The sequence below is a fragment of the Ailuropoda melanoleuca genome, chromosome 19 (genome assembly GCF_002007445.2).
Source record: "Ailuropoda melanoleuca isolate Jingjing chromosome 19, ASM200744v2, whole genome shotgun sequence".
Lineage (NCBI taxonomy): Eukaryota > Metazoa > Chordata > Mammalia > Carnivora > Ursidae > Ailuropoda > Ailuropoda melanoleuca.
In genome coordinates this window covers 27,490,183-27,511,711 of record NC_048236.1, presented here as the reverse complement: position 1 = coordinate 27,511,711, position 21,529 = coordinate 27,490,183, and the positions used below count along the sequence as shown (strand labels likewise).

At 39.9% G+C, this 21,529-nt stretch overlaps 1 protein-coding gene and 1 pseudogene across 1 annotated transcript in view; both read left to right on the top strand.

The window, feature by feature from the left end:
• The window catches only part of IMPG1 (interphotoreceptor matrix proteoglycan 1), a 126,208-nt gene that overhangs the window by 26,553 nt on the left and 78,126 nt on the right, over positions 1 to 21,529 (top strand). The window contains exons 3-7 of the mRNA XM_002923921.4: positions 6,854 to 7,020; positions 7,289 to 7,317; positions 11,388 to 11,452; positions 12,109 to 12,188; positions 15,987 to 16,139. Coding sequence (XP_002923967.2) covers positions 6,854 to 7,020; positions 7,289 to 7,317; positions 11,388 to 11,452; positions 12,109 to 12,188; positions 15,987 to 16,139 — 494 coding nt within the window. The remainder of the gene's footprint in view (positions 1 to 6,853; positions 7,021 to 7,288; positions 7,318 to 11,387; positions 11,453 to 12,108; positions 12,189 to 15,986; positions 16,140 to 21,529) is intronic.
• On the top strand, positions 4,236 to 4,389 carry LOC117797211 (annotated as a pseudogene).

Sequence of the window (21,529 nt, the reverse complement as noted above, 5' to 3'; positions counted from 1 at the left end):
TCAGATTTCAGGCATTGGCCAGCAACGGTAGGAAGACTGAAGAGGCAAGGTTCTGGATATCCCTAGAATCCCTGTGGAAATCTCTCCTGGTAGATTTAGGGAAGGATGGTGCAGTAAGATAAGTTAACAGGTAAGTTAAAGGGTTAGAAAAATCCAGCTTTCAGAAGTTTTCAGGCTCCTCCCAGCCCTGAGATACTGTGATGCTTCAACTTTCAAGGGTTCTTTTGGTCCCCCTTTGGTAAGGATGGGGGAACTCTCCTGGTGGGACATGGGCTGTGCTCCTGTTCTCCCAATCACAGAAAGATTCTACACCTCCTGCTTTGTGCTAAGCTTCTAGGTAGTCAGAAAAATGACATCAGAGCAGTCACCAAAAGAACCTACCCCTCAAAAAGTCTAAAGAAAATTACTGGTCCCTGTTTCATCTTAAACATTTGGATCCCTATAAATGACAATATCCCAGGGAAATCATTCTTTTTTTTTTTTTTAGGTTCAAGTTTTTAGTTAAATTCCAGTTAGTTAACATGTAGTGTAATATTAGTTTCAGGAATAGAATTTAGTGATTCATCACTTGTATATAACACCCAATACTCAACACAAGTGCCCTCAATACCCATCACCCATTTAACCCATCCTCCTACCACCTCCCTCCAGCACCCCTCAGTTTGTTCTTTATAGTCAAGAGTCTGTCTTATAGTTTGCCTCTCTCTCTTTCCCCTTATGTTCATCTGTTTCATTTCTTAAATTGCACATATGAGTGAAATCATATGGTATTTGTCTTTCTCTGACTGACTACTTAGCATAATGCACTCTAGCAACATCCACATCGTTGCAAATGGCAAGATTTCATTCTTTTTGATGGCTGAGGAGTATTCCATCATATATATATATATATATATATATATATACACCATATCTTATTTATCCATTCATCAGTCAATGGACGTTTGAGCTCTCTCCACAGTTTGGCTCTTGTTGATAATGCTGCTATAAACATTAGGATGCATGTACTCCTTCAAATCTGTATTTTTGTATCCTTTGGGTAAGTATCTAATAGTGCAATTGTGGATCGTAGGGTAGTTCTGATTTTAACTTTTTGAGGAATCTCCATACTGTTCTCCAGAGTGGCTATACCAGTTTGCGTTCCCACCAACAGTGCAAAGGGGGTCCACTTTCTCCACATCCTCACCAACATCTGTTGGTGTTTCCTATCATTTTACCCATTCTGACAGGTATGAGGCGGTATCTCATTGTAATTTTGATTTGTATTTCCCTGATGATGAGTGATGTTGAGCATCTTTTCATGTGTCTATTAGTCATCCATATGTCTTCTTTGGAAAAATGTCTATTCATGTCTTCTGCCCATTTTTAAATTGGATTATTTGCTTTTGGGTGTTGAGTTTTATAAGTTCTTTTTATTTGGACACTAACCCTTTATCAGATATATCATTTGGAAATATCTTCTCCCATTCTGTAGGTTGTCTTTTAGTTTTGCCTATTTCCTTTGCTGTGCAGAAACTTTTTATCTTGATGAAGTCCCAGTAGTTCCTTTTATGCTTTTGTTTCCCTTGCCTCAGGAGGTGTGTCTACTAATAAGTTGCTCTGGCCAATGTCAAAGAGGTTACTGTCTTTGTTCTCCTCTAGGATTTTGATGGTTTCCTGTCTCACATTTATGTCTTTCATCCATTTTGAATTTATTTTTGTGTATGCTATAATAAAGTGGTTCAGTTTCATCCTTTTACATGTTGCTGTCCAGTTTTCCCTGCACCACTTGTTGAAGAGACTGTCCTTTTTCCATTGGATATTCTTTCCCATTTCATTAAAGATTAGTTGATCATATAGTTGTGGGTTTATTTCTGGGTTTTCTATTCTGTTCCACTGATATGTGTGTCTGTTTTTGTGCCAGTACCATACTGTCTTGATCACTACAGCTTTGTAATATAACTTGACGTCCAGAATGGTGATGCCTCCAGCTTTGCTTTTCTTTGTCAGTATTGCTTTAGCTATTCAGTATTTTTCTGGTTCTATAAAAATTTTAGGGTTGTTTGTTCTAGCTCTATGAAAAATGTTGTTGGTATTTTGATAGGGATTACACTAAATGTGTAGATTGCTTGGGTAGTGTAGACATTTTAACAATCTTTGTTATCCCAATACGTGAGCATGGACTGTTTTTCCATTCCTTTGTGTCATCTTCAATTTCTTTCATTAGCATTTTATAGTTTCAGAGTACAGATCTTTTACCTCTTAGTTTAGGTTTATTTTTAGATATCTTACGGGTTTTGGTGCAATTATATGGAATCAATTCCTTGCTTTCTCTTTCTACTGCTGCTTTATTGGTGTATAGAAATACAACAGATTTCTGTATGTTGATTTTGTATCCTGTGACTTTACTGAATTCATGTATCAGTTCTAGCAATTTTTTGGTAGAGTCTTTTGAGTTTTCTACATAGAGTACCACATCATCTGCAAATAGTGAAAGTTTGACTTTTTCCTTGCCTATTTGGGTGCCTTTTATTTCTTTTTGTTGTCTGATTGCTAAGGCTAGGACTTCCAGTAATGGTAGTTGTGAGAGTAGACACACCTATCTTGTTCCTGACTATAGAGGAAAAGCTCTCAGTTTTTCCCAGTTAAGGATGATATTAGCTGTGGGTCTTTTGTATATGGCCTTTGTGATGTTGAGATATGTTCTCTTCAACCCTACTTTGTTGAGGGTTTTTATTAAGAATGGATGTTATACTTCATCAAATGCTTTTCCCATATCTATTGAGAGGATCATATGGTTCTTGTCCTTTCTTTTATTAATGTGGTGTATCACATTGATTGACTTGTGAATATTGAACCACCTTTGCAACCCAGGAATAAATCCCACTTGATCATGGTGAATGATTCTTTTAATGTACTGTTGGATGCATTTTGCTAGATTTAGTTGAGAATATTTTAATCCATGTTCATCAGGGATATTGGCTTGTAGTTCTCTTTTTTAGTGTGGTCTTTGGGTTTGGAATCAAAGTAAAGGTAATGCTGGCCTCGTAGAATGAATTTAGAAGTTTACTTCCATTTCTATTTTTTTGAACAGTTTGAGAAGAATAAGTATTAATTCTTCCTTAAATGTTTGGTAGAATTCCCCTGGGAAGTCTCTGGCCCTGGACTCTTGTTGGGAGATTTTTTATTACTGATTCAATTTCTTTGCTCATTATTGGTCTGTTCAAGTTTTCTATTTCTTCCTGTTTTTGGTAGTTTATATGTTTCTAGGAATTTATCCACTTCTTCCAGATTGCCCAATTTGTTGGCAGATAATTTTTCATAATAATCTCTTATAATCATTTGTATTTCCATGTTGTTGGCTGTGATCTTCCTTCTCTGGGAAATAATTATTTAAACAGCTTCAGACATTTGTGCTTCAGGGAGAAAGTTCTCTCAGAACCTTTGCGAGAAAGAGATTTTAGTGGGGGTGAGGGTGCTCTGTGCTCTGAAGTAGAAGAAAGGGCAGCAGAGAAAGGAGCAGAGCTCGCAAGATGCAGGCACAGAAAACAAGCCTTACATTGGACGGAAATAAAAGGAAGACGTAACCTGAGACCGAAAGCAACATGCCTGAGGGTACATTGCACTGGCAAACAGAAGGATTATCACATTATGTTCTCCCAGATGTTTCACACACAGATATTATCAGCGAAAGACACCAACACTAAGACCCCAAAAAGCCGCGCTGCTTGATTTTATATACATATAAATGCTGTATCTCTGGCACTTAAATGTGTTTTGAACTAAATTAACAGGCGCATTGGGGAGAGATGGAAGGTCAAAATAACACCAAGAAAGAGAGTGTGGAGTAAGTAGATGAGAGAGATAGCAATGGCACCTTGTTTGCTCAGACGGACACGCAACTGTTAAGATTTGGGCAAGTCTCAAGATATTCAAGTGTTGTTCCCTTCTTGCATTATAAATAGACTCTTGAGTAGAAATGAAGATCAAAAGACTGCATGATTGTTGGTATTAGAAAGGGCATTACAGGGGCGCCTGGGTGGCACAGCGGTTAAGCGTCTGCCTTCGGCTCAGGGCGGTGATCCCGGGCGTTATGGGATCGAGCCCCACGTCAGGCTCCTCTGCTATGAGCCTGCTTCTTCCTCTCCNTGTTCCCTCTCTCACTGGCTGTCTCTATCTCTGTCAAATAAATAAATAAAATCTTTAAAAAAAAAAAGAAAAGAAAAAAAAAAAAGAAAGGGCATTACAACCCTCTGATCCTTGCCTGGCAGGAGAACAATAACGTTCACAAAAGTGGGTTCTCCTGGTAAGGTGATTCACTTGCTCTCCTGTTACTGACTCCTGTTACTTCCCCAGGTGTGGAAAACTAGATGGCACATTTGAGGTGGAGAGGACTGCACACACTCCTGGTTTTGTGGGTTCTGGTGAGGTGGCTGCTGGCAAATAACCTGAGCTTCTGTTGGTCTGGAATTCTCTTTGCCTCTTAAAACAAAAAGTTAAGAAAAATCCAGACGTATAAAAATAAGGAGTGAGGAGGGATAAAGCATAGGAGTAAGAGTCTCCAAACTGGTGTTTTCTCAACTTGTTCCTTGCCCCAACCCCTCCTCTCAGCAGGCCGGTAGAGTTTCTTTAGAAAGTCAGATGATGTCAGCTTCTGCCGCAAAGCCTCCAGTTGCTCCCCATTCCTCCTGAGGTAAAAATCAACATATTATAATTGCTTATGACAGATGTCCTATAACTTTTTTCCCTCACATAATACCCTAACGTAATTTTTGAACTATGTACCCCTTTGCATGCTTTTCAGTTAACATCTAAAGTTTTTCATCATAAGTTTAAATAATTGGATAAGATGCAACTTCTGGTGAGTTGTAAATATGGATATTGAAAATAAAACAAAAATTAGAGCATTTGTATGCATCCAGTAGAATCCACCATAGCTGCTCAGTAGTTACCATCGAATACTCCATAGGATATGCCTTCATGTACTCTTCTCAGCAGTAGGAAATGCCCCAGGGATCCTTTTTCTTCATATGTCCACATTTCCCTTCCCATTCCCACTTCACAGCCTTATGTTAATGTAATTTATTTTATGCCTGAAAGTCTGTTAGTCGTTACTCTTACATACTTCTCAGTAACAATATATATATATATATATATATTTAAATTACAGATTTTATTTATTTCCAGCTACTATAGGCTTTATGCATACAAAGAAATTTCTTCTGGATTCAGTTGCATTTATAATTACTTTTAATATATAATTAGTTAAAACAAACAGATACAAATTTAACAAAAAATTCAAGTAAATTTCCCTTGACAGATATAATATCAGATACAGGTTTTGTGGATGCTAACATTTATAAATACAAATTTAGGAACAAGATTTTGGAAGAGGCCAATTTAAATGAAGGGCCTGTAGCTTAAGTTTCATTAGCTTCAGCCTCTGGATACATGGAGTTGCTATGGTGTTGTTCCTCATATGAGTTCACGTACTATTACTTATTATTCATATTATGTCTTGCCAAAATGAAACTGGACTTCGCATCAATTTTATCCCTATTCTTTTACTTAGTTTCCCTTAAATTCTGAGAAAACTTAAATGTAAATAAGTAGATGGAAATAGACGGGAGTTTTGTTAGAGTAATATCTTTATTCTTTTTTTTTAATGATTTTTTATTATATTATGTTAGTCACCATACAGTACATCCCCGGATTCCGATGTAAAGTTTGATGCTTCATTAGTTGTGTAGTAATATCTTTATTCTTTAAGTTGCTTCGGCATTGTATGCTAACAATCACATCATGATTTGTCATTATTTTTATTGACTTGTCAGCTGTCATTAGGACTTCTTCTAATGTGTTGAAAGCAAAGAATCAGAAACCCCCTGCTGCAAAAACAAGTGTTGCCCGTCAACTGAATTCACTTGGTTTCTTAACCTCAACACTACTATTTCACATGGTCACTTTGTGTGGCAACCTAAAGGCACTGTGCTGCAGTAAGATTAGGGAGGGATGAATGGGGAAGGATGTGGGCCAAAGGGAAAAGGAAAAAGGAAAGGTGTGTCCTCAGGGGGACCTACTTTAGGAAAGCATGATTGGAAAAATGGAACCTAGGTATTGATTCTCTTTAAATTGTCTGTGTGCCTGTGTATCCCCTGAAAAGTCTTTAAATACAGTCAGGTACTTAAGCCCCAGCTTGAAGATTATTGGTCCACAGGGCGCTCCACAGGCGCTGTTCCCCTCACCACACCTTCTGTCCTCATCCTCTTTTACGGTCATCCTTGCTCTGGTCACACTGACCTCTTTGTTGTTCCTTCAGTGTTCCTAGCATTCTCCAGCCTTGAGGCCTTCTCCATACTGCTCAAAAGTCACCTTTATTTTTTTTTAAAGATTTTATTTATTTATTTGACACAGAGAGAGACAGCCAGCAAGAGAGGGAACACAAGCAGGGGGAGTAGGAGAGGAAGAAGCAGGCTTCCAGCAGAGGAGCCCGATGCGGGGCTAGATCCCAGAACGCTGGGATCACGCCCTGAGCCGAAGGCAGACGCTTAACGACTGAGCCACCCAGGCGTGCCTCAAAAGTCACCTTTATAGTGAGGCCTTCCTCAACTGCCCTATTTTAAACCACAGCCTCTCTCTCTCTCTCTTTCTCTCTCTCTCTCTCATATTCCCTGTCTTCCTTTATTTTTCTCTATAACACATGGAGGGATTCAATATATATTTATTAAATGGATTAATTTCCGTGGGCTATAAATTGGTGTGTCCACATAAGCCATAAAAGAGCACTCCGTGTTCTAAGATCATGCTTGGGCTGGGAAACAGGGATCATCTCAGGATGCGGCGATTTTCTGCTCCTAATGGTGCTGCCTTGCAGTGTGTCAGGAAGCAGTGTGGGAAGCATATCGGATCTTTCTGGATCGCATCCCTGACCCAGGGGAACACCAGGACTGGGTCAGCCTCTGCCAGCAGGAGACTTTCTGCCTCTTTGACATTGGAAAAAATTTCAGCAATTCCCAAGAGCACCTGGATCTTCTTCAGCGGGTAAGTCTAAACGCTGTGCATTTGCAGCACTATCCGAACAGCTCCCAGACCTCCAGCCCCTGCCCCTTTTCAGTTGGTTTCCACTGCATGAGAATTAGTTGAAGAAATGCTTAGAGATAGCTGATAAGGCCAATGAAAATTTTATTTTTGCAAAATAGCGTTGTACAGGCTGGTTGAAGTGAAGTTAAAGGAAAAAGGGGATGAAAATAGACTTTAGTTCTTCAGCTGACATTTTCTCCTGATAAAATTACTTTTTATCTTTCTGCAGAGAATAAAACAGAGACGCTTCCCTGAGAGGTAAGTACCCAAAATAGAGTGCAGCATGCTCTTGACTTTTGAAAGATCATATAATGGAGTGAGACTGAGCTATTGTAACTTTATGATATTACGTCAGCACTGAGATCTGTGTAGGTTATTCTGACAGACAAACTATGCATATACTGCGCTAAAGATAAATGAGTATATAAAGGGGAAACGGATAGACCCTAAAGACTGAGATAGATGTTGGGACTATGTTTGCAGATAAAATGGATTCCTTACAATGTGTTAAGTATCTAATGTGTTTTTTTTCACTTATAAGATATAGAACAATTAAAATAGTTTGATTTTTAGAATTTATGATAAACTATTAGTTACATCAGGAAAATACTAATGGAATCAGAAAGCAACCTGCATTATGGGGGCGCCTGGGTGGCTCAGTCGTTAAGCATCTGCCTTCGGCTCAGGGCATGACCCGGGGTCCTGGGATCAAGCCCCATATTGGGCTCCTCCTCTGGGAGCCTGCTTCTTCCTCTCCCACTCCCCCTTCTTGTGTTCCCTCTTTTGCTGGCTGTCCCTCTGTCAAATAAATAAATAAAATCTTTAAAAAAAAAAAAAAGAAAGAAAGAAAGCAACCTGCATTATGAACTCTCATTTGGTTTTCTGTAAAGCATTAGTATTTCTCAAACTAAATTACCAAAGCACTGAGCTATATTCTCAACAAGAACTGAATATCAAATAAGAAAATCAAAATGAGAAAACGCCAAAGAAAAGTACATTAGATAAAATGATTAAAGAACAGAGACAAACTCTAAACACAAATTACATAGATTTTATAACATTTAGAAATCTAATTCTGAAGATTATACTAAGAGAGATACAAATTTGGCTGTATGAAATACTGACAATTCTTTATAATGCTTTTCACATTTGTTCCTTCCTTTCTATTCCCTTTGCCAACAATCTCTTCTAGGACCTTACTAATTTACATTGTGAAAAATGTCAAATCTGATCTCCCTAATGGATTTCCCTGCCTCTAACCTCTTCCCCTCCTTAACTTGTATAACTGCTGCTAGATTAATAAGTCTGAAAAATTTCTTACATTGAGCCCTGTTCAATGACTTTCAAAGATTCCCGCATCTTCCTCTTACCCTGTGAATATCCTCTGCCCACTAGTCCCCTCCTGCTCTATGTATAGAAGGCTGATTGGTAAGGATAGAGTCACACACACCCTTTGCCCCGACTCCTAGGTAGGACCAGCTAGTGGGGAGCAGGACCTCTCCTCAGAGGGAGAAGAGAGAATGAAGTGAGTGAATTCCTCACCTCCTCTCACCCCCAACTTGCAAAGTCTTCAAGGGCTATTGTCCTATTTCAGCTTCATCTCAGTCCCTGTCAAGCAGCCTTTCCACAGATCCTTCTCTGTCTCTGGTTCATGGTAACTGGACTAAGGGTAGTTTGAGCACCCCACTGTTACCAGCCCTGGAATACTGCCCTCGGCCTTGTGGTTGCTCTCATACTCTACCCACAACTTAATAAGTAATTCCTTTTTTAAACTTTGCTCAAATTACCCCACAGTGAGTGAGCCGTCTATGTCCTGCCAGGCCCTTCACTGAGGTAGAGGCCAAGCTCATCAACTGAGCCTTTCACCCCCTGACCTTTGCAACTTTGCCTCCATTACCCATGATCCCCCTGCTGCCACCGCACCATTCCTCACTGCACACAGACCTTACCCTCCTCATCCTGGACTCTGACCCCTAGCCTTTCCCTATGGCCCAGAAGAACCTGCCTTTTCTACGTTACCTATCCAAATCCTACTCTCCTTCACGCTCCTAGTGGAGTCCCACCTGGATCCCATGATGTCTGAACAGCCTATTTGAGCCTGCAGCAATATCTCCCTGCTTTGAACTTTGTACTCTTTTTGGCACTTACATTTTTGTTTAATACTTCCTCGCTTTACCCTGTAAGAGTTTTCCTGTAAGAGTTTAAACTCCTCAAGCGCAGGAACCCTTTCATAACTCTTCACCCACCACCACAGACCTGAGCAAAATCCTCATATATTTTGTTAACTGATACGTCTATAGAGCCACTCTTTAGAAATTTTAAAAAGTTGTTATGAGAAGAAATAGTGCGATTGAGGAAAATCTTAGTACTAGAGTATTAACTTTGTTCACAAGACACAGAGATATTCACTCTTCTGATTTAACTATAGGATGATACTTATTCTCCATTTTCAAAAAAAAAAGAAAGAAAGAAAGAAAGAAAGAAAGAAAGAAAGAAAGAGAAAAACAAAGCAGAGGCCATCCATCCATAAGAAAAAATCCGACAGAATGTACCAAGACTTGATAGAAAAAACATTAAAAATTACAGGAAACAGCTGCCCAAGACAGAAAGAGAAAGAAATAGAATGATCCCATCCACTCCTGTGTCTACCAACATTGTTAGAAAGAATTGCTAAGGAGCAAGAAGCAAACATTTTACATTAACTATGATTACCAAGTTGGGAAGGGAGGGTGGAAGTCAGGCAGACAGGTGGGCAGGCGGGCAGAAAGGCAGTCCTGTTATTTCAAACCTTTCTAGGAAGACAAAACAGAAAATTTTCTCACCTGAATAGCCCATAAATCTGCCAGTTTCAAATGACTTTAAAATAAAAGCCAGTGAAAGAACTCAGTGTCCAGCTTCCCAAATTATTGCTTCTGAGTGATGATGGTCTAGATGGCCATTGTACTGGCAGAATCACGCCCAGTGGCAAAGGATGAGGAAATAGCATCTGACGCAGGATCCTACACAAAGTGGGCTATTGACTTGTAACTAGTGCCATACCCAGCACTTTATTCATTATTCCTCTTGGTTATTTTCTTTTTTTACAGCAAGATAAAACAAGGGGACCAAAGTTATAATATGAGGAAAGAGATCTTACTATAAACAAAGTTCTATAAGTGGGAAGAAAAAAGGGAAATTGTCTAAATCACAAATGCTCTAATGTTTGATATGAGAGCTTCATAAATATGATATCCATAAAAACTATTTCTTAAGTGTATAGCATGATACCACTAGAAACAAACAAGAATACCTAATTCCAAAACAGTCTGAATTTATATTTAGTTTGTGTGCACCAATAGAGTCCTCCATGTTTACATCTATTCTAATTGGTCAGAGCCCATGCCAGCCCAATGGATAATATTTTGTATATTACCTCTATTAGGACTTTGGCAAATTGGGAGTGTTAGAAATATGTATGTAGATGGTCCCATTGTCTATAGCCAATCTAGGTGACTCTACAACCCAGAGCACCCTTTGGCCTTCCCATCATCATGAATCATAGAAAAGTGGATCAAATATATTGGTCTACTATGACTAAATTGTACTAACACAGACACAAGCTAATAAGACCTGATAGCTTATAGTAACAAACCTTTCAGTGAGTTTCAAAAGTTATCACTACTGCTACTCCTTTCTATATAAAGCTTGCTAGAATGGGCCAAGGTTATAACAGACAGCTGTACAACAATGCCCTTGGATTTGCTCTTAGATATCTTCCAGACTGCCACTGCATGGCACTGCAAACCTACCCCACAACTCCTGCAGACAATGGTTGTGACCAGAATAGGGATTTAATACACCTGCATTACCCAGAAATCCCCCTCTCCTATTAACTATAACCACGAGAGTTACTTAAGTAAATAAACTGAAGGACTCTCTGAATTTGCAGGTTTGAGGATCTGAGATTTTAGCAAGAACATTCAGTCATAGATCATGTCATGCAATTATTTTCGATGTCAAGGACACAGTGCAAACACAATGGAACTATAAAACATCAAGCCCCAAAGACTAGTTTTGCTTATGATGAAAATGCTCCCCAGGACCACATGAAAGATGTTTATGGAAAACCCTGGAGTCAAACAACCATTTTCAGAAGTTGTTTGAATTTTCCTTCAATGAAAATACATTTGAAGATTACTTCTATAATGAAAGAAATAAGCAAACCCAGTTTTAAAGGGTTTTTCTCTAATTTTTAGGTCTAATTGAGTATAGGAAAAGTAAATGCATTTCCCCTATTGTTATCAAGCTCCTTTTCACCACCTCTTCTTTCTTTTCTGCTGTGGTGATAGAAAAGATGAAATATCTACAGAGAAGACATTTGAAGAGCCTGGTGAGACCCATGGGTTTTCTACCGGTAAGCTTAGCTCTCCACATTCACCTGCTCCTGAACCTTAATTCAAATGATCATGAAAGTATATTGTTGAAAAAGCAATCCTTAATTGAAGTCGACAAAATTTATAATGTACTTTCTCAAAGCTAACTGATATTTCTAACTTTATAAAATAAATAAATGCATTGTATAAAACTTGAAAAATCTAGAGAAGAATAAAGGCAAAGCCCAATCCTACATTGTCCTACAACTTGGAGACAATCATTACCAATATTTTCAAACAAATAAATTCAGAATAAGTATCTGTCTTGCATCCTTTATATAGTCACAAATGGAAAAATTAACCAGATCTCATTAGCAAAACCATTTAAATGTAACATATCTAGGATAGCACCAAACGAGGATAGAAGAGAAGAATGGAGAATTCAACGAGGATCAAAAGTACGAGTTATATTTTTCTCAAGAACATATTTATGTGATCTTTTTTGTAAATTTTTTATTACATTATATTAGTCACCATACAGTATCGTACTGATCTTAAAAAAAAAAATGAGGTAAGAAGGCACCTTACACATCTGTAAATTCCGAATGACAGAAAAAGTCTATGAAATTTTGACCTTGTTCTAATGTAAACTTCTCCAATCTCATTTTTGTGCTTGTAATGTTTTTCATTTCCACAGTTGTTGCCCATGGCTCCCTTGGACCCTTCCCGCTCACTCTGGATGACACACTCCTCAATGACACCAAGATGCCTACAATAGTAAGAAGTTCTGAGAGTCAATCTAGCCCTTCACATGCCTGTTTTTGTTTTATTAGTAACACAAGAAAAGAGAATGGGTGAATTGGCCATTTAGTATTACTAGTGCTACGTTTTTATCACTCCAATTAAGAGTCAGTGACTTCGTTCTATTCAGGATTCTTCCTTCCTCTAGGGAAAAATAGATTGAAAACTAGAATAAGGTGGGAGGAATTGCAAGAAGCAACCTAACTATAAAGTCCGGGACAGCAGCGGCCCTTCCCCCCAGTACCTAACAGAACCCTCATATACAGCAGGTACTCAGCAAGCATTAGAACACATGAATGAGTACACCAGTCAATCAATCAGTCAATCTCCTTCTCCACTGAAGTGTATTCTCATGCTGACAGTAAGGGTAGAAATTTTGCTTTCAGTCATGGCCAGCATGAATAGGTCAGATAAGTACCAAAATGATTGAAATGCTGCGTGTCAAATGGGGAAAAATAAAAACGGTGTTCTCAGACAAAGAGGAGCACTGGCCACACTACTCTCTTTGTGTGAAAAGGCATGAAGGAGGAGAGGATATGTTACAGATTTTAATGTCGGTTATCGAACAAGAGGGACATTTTAACTGCTCCAAAATCGTTGAGCCAGACACTTGGTGCTGAAGCTGGGAGACTCTGTCCTCCTTACTCAGGAGTGACAAGGCTGTGGCAGCACGAGATGGGCAGCAAGTTCAGAAGGGGGCAGGAGTATAGGGGTGATACATCCGAGCCCAGATCTTTTCATCCTTATGCTACCACTGCAACCAGACTTAACTTTCCTGTGGTCTGTGAGACTCCACTAGCTTTTCCTCTCCTGGGAACCTACCTGCAAGGCACGGGGATCAAAGCCCAGGTGGTGAGGATGAGAAGGACAAGAAGTTCAGTCTCACCAGCTCTAGATGAAAATTCAGGGACGAGAACCCCGCTGGCCCTTCTATCTGGCCTGTAGGCCAGATGGCTGTGGATTTGCTGGAACTATTGCTATGAACAAAGAATTAACATGTTCTCTTTTTCTCAAAAATACCATACCATGAAGAGTGAAAAGGGCTGTTGGAAAAAATTATTGCGATTAAATGTATTCACTCTAAAATTTCAAAGTCAACTCTTGTTTGCCTTCTCTTTTCTCACATTACTTGTGTCCCATATTCTTCAAAATCCAATATAGAACCCCCCTTCTGCAGCAAATATCCCCTGAACATTTCATTGCATATTCACCACATCCTCCTCTTATCCTTTTTACCACCTGCATCTATCACTTACTCTTTCATTCACCAATGTTTTACTAAAATCCTCTGATGTGCCAGATAATTGGGGTATGTGCCAAAGATCCTAAGACGAATAAGACACAGTTCCTGCCTAAGTACAACAAAATAATCTAAATGCTGTACTTGAAGATGGCAGATGTATAGAATGGAACAAAATGATAGACCAGAACAGGTTGCAAAGGATGTGACCCCCAGTCATGTATATTCACAGAGAATTTTGTGCAAAAGTGGCCACTTTATTTTTAACTTTGGGAGATTTAATGAAGTGTGAGAATCATACTGGATTCAAGAGATTATATGTGGGGTGACAAGATTAGCATATAAAAAGACTCTAGGTGAATATGGCATAGGTATTAAATGAGAAATTCAAATATTATTCACTGCTTCAGGAGATTAGAGGAGGCAAAGATTTCTGCCCTAAATGATCAGAGGAAATATTATTTTACGTGAATCATAAAATATTAGTAAGAAGTAAAAAAAAGTGTGTGTGTGTGTGTGTGTGTGTATGTCTGTGTCCCTGTGTTTTAGTGCTGGAGGTGAGCACGGGGAGCAATGAGGAGGATCTTCAGTCAGGAGATCAGCACAAGTGATGTGTTATCTCATCAATAGTGAACAAGCTATCTGGTAGTCAATGCAGGGAGAAATGACAGACTATAATTGTTCAAGGAGCAAAAATTCCATTTACAATTATATCAAAAAAAAAAAAAAGATAGCTAGGAATAAACCTAACCAAAGAGGGGAAAAACCTGCACTCTGAAAACTATAAAACACTGATGAAAGAAACTGAAGATGACACAAAGACATGGAAAGGCATTCCTTGCTCATAGATTGGAAGAATGAAAATTGTTAAAATGTCTATACTACCCAAAGCAAGCTATACGTTTAATGTAATCCCTATCAAAATACCAATAGCATTTTTCACAGAGCTAGAACAAAGAATCTTAAAATTTGTATGGAACCACAGAAGACCCCAAATAGCCAAAGCTATCTTGAAAAAGAAGAGCAAAGCGGGAGGCATCATAATCCTGGACTTCAAGTTATATTACAAAGCTGTAGTAATCAAAACAGTATGGTACTGGCACAGAAAATAGACATATAGCTCAATGGAACAGAATTGAAAACCCAGAAATAAACCCACACCTATATGGTCAACTAATCTTCGACAAAGCAGGAAAGAATATCCAGTGGGAAAAGGACAGTCTCTTCAACAAATAATGTTGGGAAAACTGGACAGCAACATGAAAAAGAAAGAAATTAGACCACTTTAGCATACCAGACACAAAAATAAATTCAAAATGTATTGAAGACCTAAATGTGAGACAGGAAACCATAAAAATCCTAGAAGGGAATATAGGCAGTAACCTCTTTGACATCAGCCGTTGCAACTTATTTCTAGATATGTCTCCTGAGGTAAGGAAAATAAAAGCAAAAATAAACTATTGGGACTACATCAAACTAAAAAGCTTCTACACAGCGAGGAAAACAATCAATAAAACTAAAAGATAGCCTACGGAATGGGAGAAGATATTTGTAAATGGCATATCTGATAAAAGGTTAGTATCCAGAATATATAAAGAACTTACAATACTCAACACCCAAAAAACAGATAATCCAATTTTTAAAAAGGCGGAAGACATGAACAGACATTTTTCCAAAGAAGACACACAGATGGCCAAGAGAAACATCACTCGTCATCATGGAAATGCAAATCAAAACCACAATGAGATATCACCTCACACCTGTCAGTATGGCTGAAATCAACAACGCAAGAAATAATAGGTGTTGGCAAGGATGTGGAGAAAAAGGAACCCTCTTGAACTATTGGTGGGAATGCAAATTGGTGGAGACACTCTGGAGAACAATATGGAGTTTCCTCAAAAAGTTAAAAATAGAACTACCGTATTATCCACTAATTGCACTATTGGGTATTTATCCAAATAATACAAAAACACTAACTCAAATGGATACATGCACCCCTATGTTTATAGCAGCATTATTTACAATAGCCAAATTATAGAAACAGCCCAAATATCTATCAACTAATGAATGGATAAAGAAGATGTGGTATATATATATATGCAATGGAATATTCCTCAACCATAAAAAAGAATAAAATCTTGCCATTTGCAAGGATGTGGATGGAGCTAGAGAGTATTATACTAAGCAAAATAAGTCAGAGAAAGACAAATACCATATGATTTCACTCATACGTGGAATTTAAGAAACAAAACAAAGGAGCAAAGGGAAAAAGAGAGAGAAACCAAGAAACAGACTCTTAACTATAGAGAAGAAACTGCTGGAAACCAGAGAGGAGGAGGGTTGAGGGATGGGTGAAACAGGTGATGGGGATTAGGGAGTGCACTTGTCATGATGAGCACGGGTGATGTATGGCAGTGTTAAATCACTGTATTGTACACCTGAAACACTTCTTGAGACAATGTCAATATATATTATTTAATATTGCCATATGCTTGTGGTTTATGTTAATAGAAGACTTTTATTTTTTAATTTAGGGAAGAAAAGCAGAATCCACTAAGGTACCCGAGGGCCCACTGGAGCAGAAGGTGGAGCTGAGCATCACGCTGGCAAACCAGAAGTTCAAGGCAGAACTCATGGACTCCCAGTCCCCATATTATCAGGAGCTGGCAGCGAAGTCTCAACTCCAGGTACGTGAACCCACCCCACACAACCACAGCCAAGTCAACAATCAGAATCTGAGAGCCAACAGGACTTAACCCCTTTGAGCTAACGGCTTCAACTTCTTGTAACTAGACATTCATTTTTAGCCATTAGAAAGAAAGAAAAAACTGCAACAGGTCCCAGAATGTTAGGGCAAGTGGATCTCTAGAAAAGTTTTTCTATTCCAGCTTTTCTATCGTGAAAGTTACTTACATTTAGGTTTTCTTTAAATAGTAGGTTTTTAAATCTCCTTTAACTGAAGTCACTAAGCACATATTCTATAGCACCAACTAGGGAACATGCCGGATCGAAATATGAATTTTTAATCCATATGTGTCTTACATAATATTTCCACTTTTGCGATTTGATGCAACTTAAAGCCATGACATTTTTCATGGGTGACCGTGAAGGGCAATCATGTTGTCCATGCCATCCAGTCAACTTAGGAGCTGCCCCAAGATGTCTCTTCCATCTCTGACAGTCATCACCTCTGCCCACCTCTTCATTTACCTCAGGATGAATCCAAACCACTGTGCTGACTGTGGCATCTATACACCGTGATAAGAGTCCTGCCTTCCTTTCCAGCTTCACCTTAACACTAGCTCCTTCCCATCCCCCTCCTTTACACACTACTTTACAGGAAATGGAAACTGCTTGCAAATCTTCTCACCTTTAGCCTTTCCATATGCTGCCTCCTCCATCTGCAGTGTTGTTTCCCTGTGTTTCATTTTACAAATTTCATCAAGGAAAGTTCTCTCCACCCGTCCTGGGTTAGTACCTCCCCTCCGAGCTAACACACAGTGCCCACTACTGTCACAACAGTTATCACCCTGTCTTGAGATTGTTTACACATCTATGGCCTTTGTTGTCTCCATTTCTCCCTCTTCACCCAACACCCTCACTGCCTTCGGCTCTGGGCCTCCCCTTGAGGGTGGGAACAGTTTATTTCTGAAGACTTATCTCCTAATGCAGAGCTTGGGATGCGGTTAAATATTCAGTAATTGTAGAAATACAGCTGAAAATAGATGCATTCATAAGATAACATAACCATGAACTACATTTATGGATAGCCCAAGTATCTCACACAGCATGGCCAGGGAACGCACAGGCCCTACTTCTCATATGTGGAGAATTCAAGGCTTACCTCCTCTCAACTGGAGAGAAGATGAATAAGCAAAAATTTTAAACCTGCAACCACTCCCTGCATCACCATTCAGTCAATAAAATATAAAGAATCATTTCTACAAACTTCAAAGAGAAAGCGTCAGCATGGGTGTTTATGAACCAGAGAAGTACTTAGACACGGATTATTAGATAGAATGAATTAAAGAATAGTCTGTTAACTTCCTATTTGTTCTTTGAAATATTATTTTCAGAAAGTTCTTAGTATAGTCAGAGTATCTTCAAAATTGGATAGTTGGCCAGGATTCAAACCCAAGCAGCCTGGCACCAGAACCCTGTTCTGAACCATTATGCTATACTTCCTATTCTTCCCAAATAAATCTCTGTGAGGCCGAGGTTTTTGTACCAGCATCAAATAAACATGTCCATTCTAGACTCTGAAAACCTTATTAGCCAAAAGGCTACGTCTTGCTCGGTCTTGTTCCAGAGTCCCATCACATCAGTCCTGCTGGTTCCTCTGCATGGTCGCTGGCTTCTCTGAAATGGAGCCCCTCTGCTTAGAGCATCTGTTCCCTTTTCCAGGCTCCTGAACAATCCAGACTACTCGCGGCCTGCCAGCACATAACTACCCAGCTCCACCACAGCCCATACTGGCATTAGCACAGCCATTCAGGCCTAATCAGGAATTAATGGACAGTGCTTTGCAGTAATTTAATTTCCACAATAAACCTAATGAGCAATTTAATACAAATGTCGAAAGGAATGCTTAGTTGTTGTCTGAATGCTTTCTCCTGTGCAAACATTCACGAGAACGCAACACGGTTGCCTTTTTATAGCCCCGTTAACATACATTCCAGCAGAATCGGGGAGGCCCCTGTGCAGTTAGTAATATTAATAAGGTTAACTGGGCACTTAATTAGCAATTTAGTGGTTAGCACTCCATGATTGGAAGGTCCCCAGAAGATTATTTAGCAGATTTAACTGAAGGCCTTTGCCATCTCCTCCCTAAGATGCCTTCTGCACCCTCCTAAGCAGAGCTGACTCTTAATCAATCACAGGCAGGTTCACAAAGGGGACATGGACAACAGGCAAAATTCCCCTCCATCGGAGCCAGTACCATGGAGCACTCCTGGAGGGGAGGACGGCTCTCCCTGGAGATGTTCCCTGCTGCAGCTGTGGGCTTCTCTGGAGTGCTTGATTGATTGTTTTCATCTGTATAACAGCATCTCGGATATCCCGGACAAGAAAGAGAAACAAGTCAGTGTCTGAATCTTCTGCTCCAGAAACCGCTGCTCACACTAAAGCATTCAGTCCCCGTTGTTGTTACTGGAATGGCATAACAAATGCCCTGTGGCCCCAGATCTATTTGTCACAGGAGGCCAGAACAGACCTGAAGCACGTACACAGTTCCTTCCTACCTGCCCCCATAATAAAGATCGGATCCACATAACCTAAACTCCTGGTTCTCCCCTGTTAGGCCTGTGGTGGGGGTGGTAGTGGAGGCACAGAACCTTATTACTCAGGCTCCCTTCCCCTACCCCTATGCAGACCCTCACGCTGTTCTTCCCCTCGTTGAGTTCTTCAAAAACAACTGACTGAAGGCTTGCTCTGTCTGCTCTTGTCAGGCTCCATGGCATGTGGCCACTGAGGAAGTAAAAGAAAATTGGGCTATCAAAGAGCTAGTAATCCAGGAGGGGAGATAGAGACTAAGTAAATCAATAATATACTATTATCAACTCTTTGCCCATTGTGTGTCAGGCACTTATTAGTTATTCCTTACAGGAACCTCACAATTTAGGTATTATTATCCCTTTTTGGCTAAGGAGATCAGATTCAGAGAGACTAAGCAATAAACTCAAGGCCTTACAGCTAGAAAGTAGCAGAACCAATATTTAAACTCAAGCCTACACAGCTACCTCATCACCCAAAAGCTGGCCTACCTTCATCACTGCGGTTACTGTATACTCCAGGGATGAAAACTATTTTTAACATTGGTGCAAGAAAATATTATTTAGGAGGTAAAGCAGTCTGCTGGAAAAAGAAATCCGTGATGCATTTCAAAGCCCAGTGTAAGTGATTTGGGGATTATCTCTGCATCACTGCCCTAGTCCTTGGCATAGATAATGTAGAGTCAGGAGTAATTTGAGATACAGTGACAATGCAGTGGCACGTAGATGAGTTTAGAGAATGAAGAAAGGCGCTCAAGTCAATTAAACAAAATTTGCTGAGTCCCTACTATGTGGATGATGATCTGCTAGGTACTGGGAGAGAGGGAGGTGAAGATGAATAAATAAGACATGGTCCCTGAGCCCGAGGAGTGTAATCTCAGTGAGGGAGACATCATGCAGCTCATAGACTGTTTTATGGGACATACTGTAGTAAGTTCTGGAGTAGTAGGGAGAAGAAGTAATTCAGCCTGACTTCAGGGCTATACAGATGCTTTTTAATAGAGAATGTGTTTGGGACACCTGGGTGGCTCAGTCGGTTAAGCATCTGCCTTTGGCCCAAGTTCTGATCTCAGGGTCCTGGGATTGAGCCCCACATCAGGCTTCCTGCTCAGCAGGGAGCCTGCTTCTCCCCCCCCCATGCTCTCTGCTCACTCTCTTCCCCGCCTCTCTTTCTCATTCTCTCCCCCCCACCACTCTCTTTTTCTCTCTCTCTCTCAAATAAATAAATACAATCTTTAAAAAAAATAGAGAATGCATTTGAGTTGGTTTTGAAAGATGGCGTGGGCAGTCAATAAGCAGAAGGTAGAAGTTGCATCTTGGGTTAACGGGGAAAAAAGTCATAGACGTCTGGAGGAAGTACATGTTGTATTTGAGGAGAGATAGGCCGTAGTTTAGTGAGACTAGAGGATACAATATTGGCCAAGGAGGTAATGATGGCAGGAAGAACAAATGAAAAAGTACTTGGGGAATGGGGGGAGTAGAATGTAGAGGGTCTTAAACGCCATTCTAAAGAATTGGACCTTCTTCAATGCAGCCCATCAAGGAATTTTTAGTGAAGAACAACAGATATGGAATGATTACTTTGGAAATAAAAAGGTAGTCAAGGAGACATCTCCTCCTTTCCTCCTGCCCCAACATATCCCTCCCCAAAATTTCTCCCTCCTTTCCACACACACACCCAGAAAACCATTTCTGCAAAAAGGAGGGGAGATGGGGAGGGTACACCTGCCATGGGAGTAAGAACATGGTGGAAACAAAATGTATATGATATTCAAACCACCAAGAGTTGGTGACTGGATGTGAAGGAAGGTGTTAGTGTTGCTGGGTTTTCTGGCATGGAGGATGCACAAAAATTGTTTATGAACCTGGCTAGGATAGAGAGCCCAGGATGAAAGGCAGACTTGGAAAGAAGAGAATGACTCTCATTTGGACACATTAATTAGTTGGGATATTCATGTTTAGAACTCAAAGCTATGTCTCAGGTGATCACTGAAGCCATGGGAGAAAATGAGATCCCCTGAGGAGGAGGGGACCATGCCAAGTCCCTGCTTACCTGTTCAGCCTCACTTTCACCCTGCTTTCCCTTCCAAGCTTCACTACTAATCTATCCCTCCTCTTGGCCTCGCCTCCCAGCCTGCACAGGAGTAAGCTGGGTGGGGCAGTGCCCATCAATGTGGCAGTGTGTCCCCAGAGCCTAGCAGGTACCTACAGTCAACCTTACTGAATTAATGGGAGAGTGAGATGAAGGCCGAGAATGCAAACTTCCAGAGTCTTTATATTTAAAGTAGAGAGCGCAGACAAGAATAAGATGGAGTAAAGAAGACTGAGAAAGTGGTCCTTGAGATAGAAGAAGAACCAGAAAAAAAAGCAGGCACACCATGGAAGAGGAATGGAAAATGCCACTGGATTTGGAGAGAGCCATGAGGCAACAGCCTGGAGAAAACCCTCCCTCCTGGGCAAATCCAGAGGCAGAAGCCAGATTGTAGTGGGTCAGGAGTCATTGAGTATAGCAATTGTAAAATATTCTGATAATATGCCTCATTAGCAAGGTCAAACTAATCAAGAAAATTTATTGTAAAATCCACATAAATCTACATGTGAATCTAAACTATTACAGTCTGCTTGTGCCATTTTATTTAGTTACGGCAGCCATTTTGATTTTAGTAATCTCTTTAATATTATATTTTCCAAATCATCTCATTCAACTCAGAAAATGTAATAGTCATTCTGTGTGTATAAATAAAAATACTGTGGGGTGCCTAGGTGGCTCAGTCGTTAAGCATCTGCGTTCAGCTCAGGGCATGATC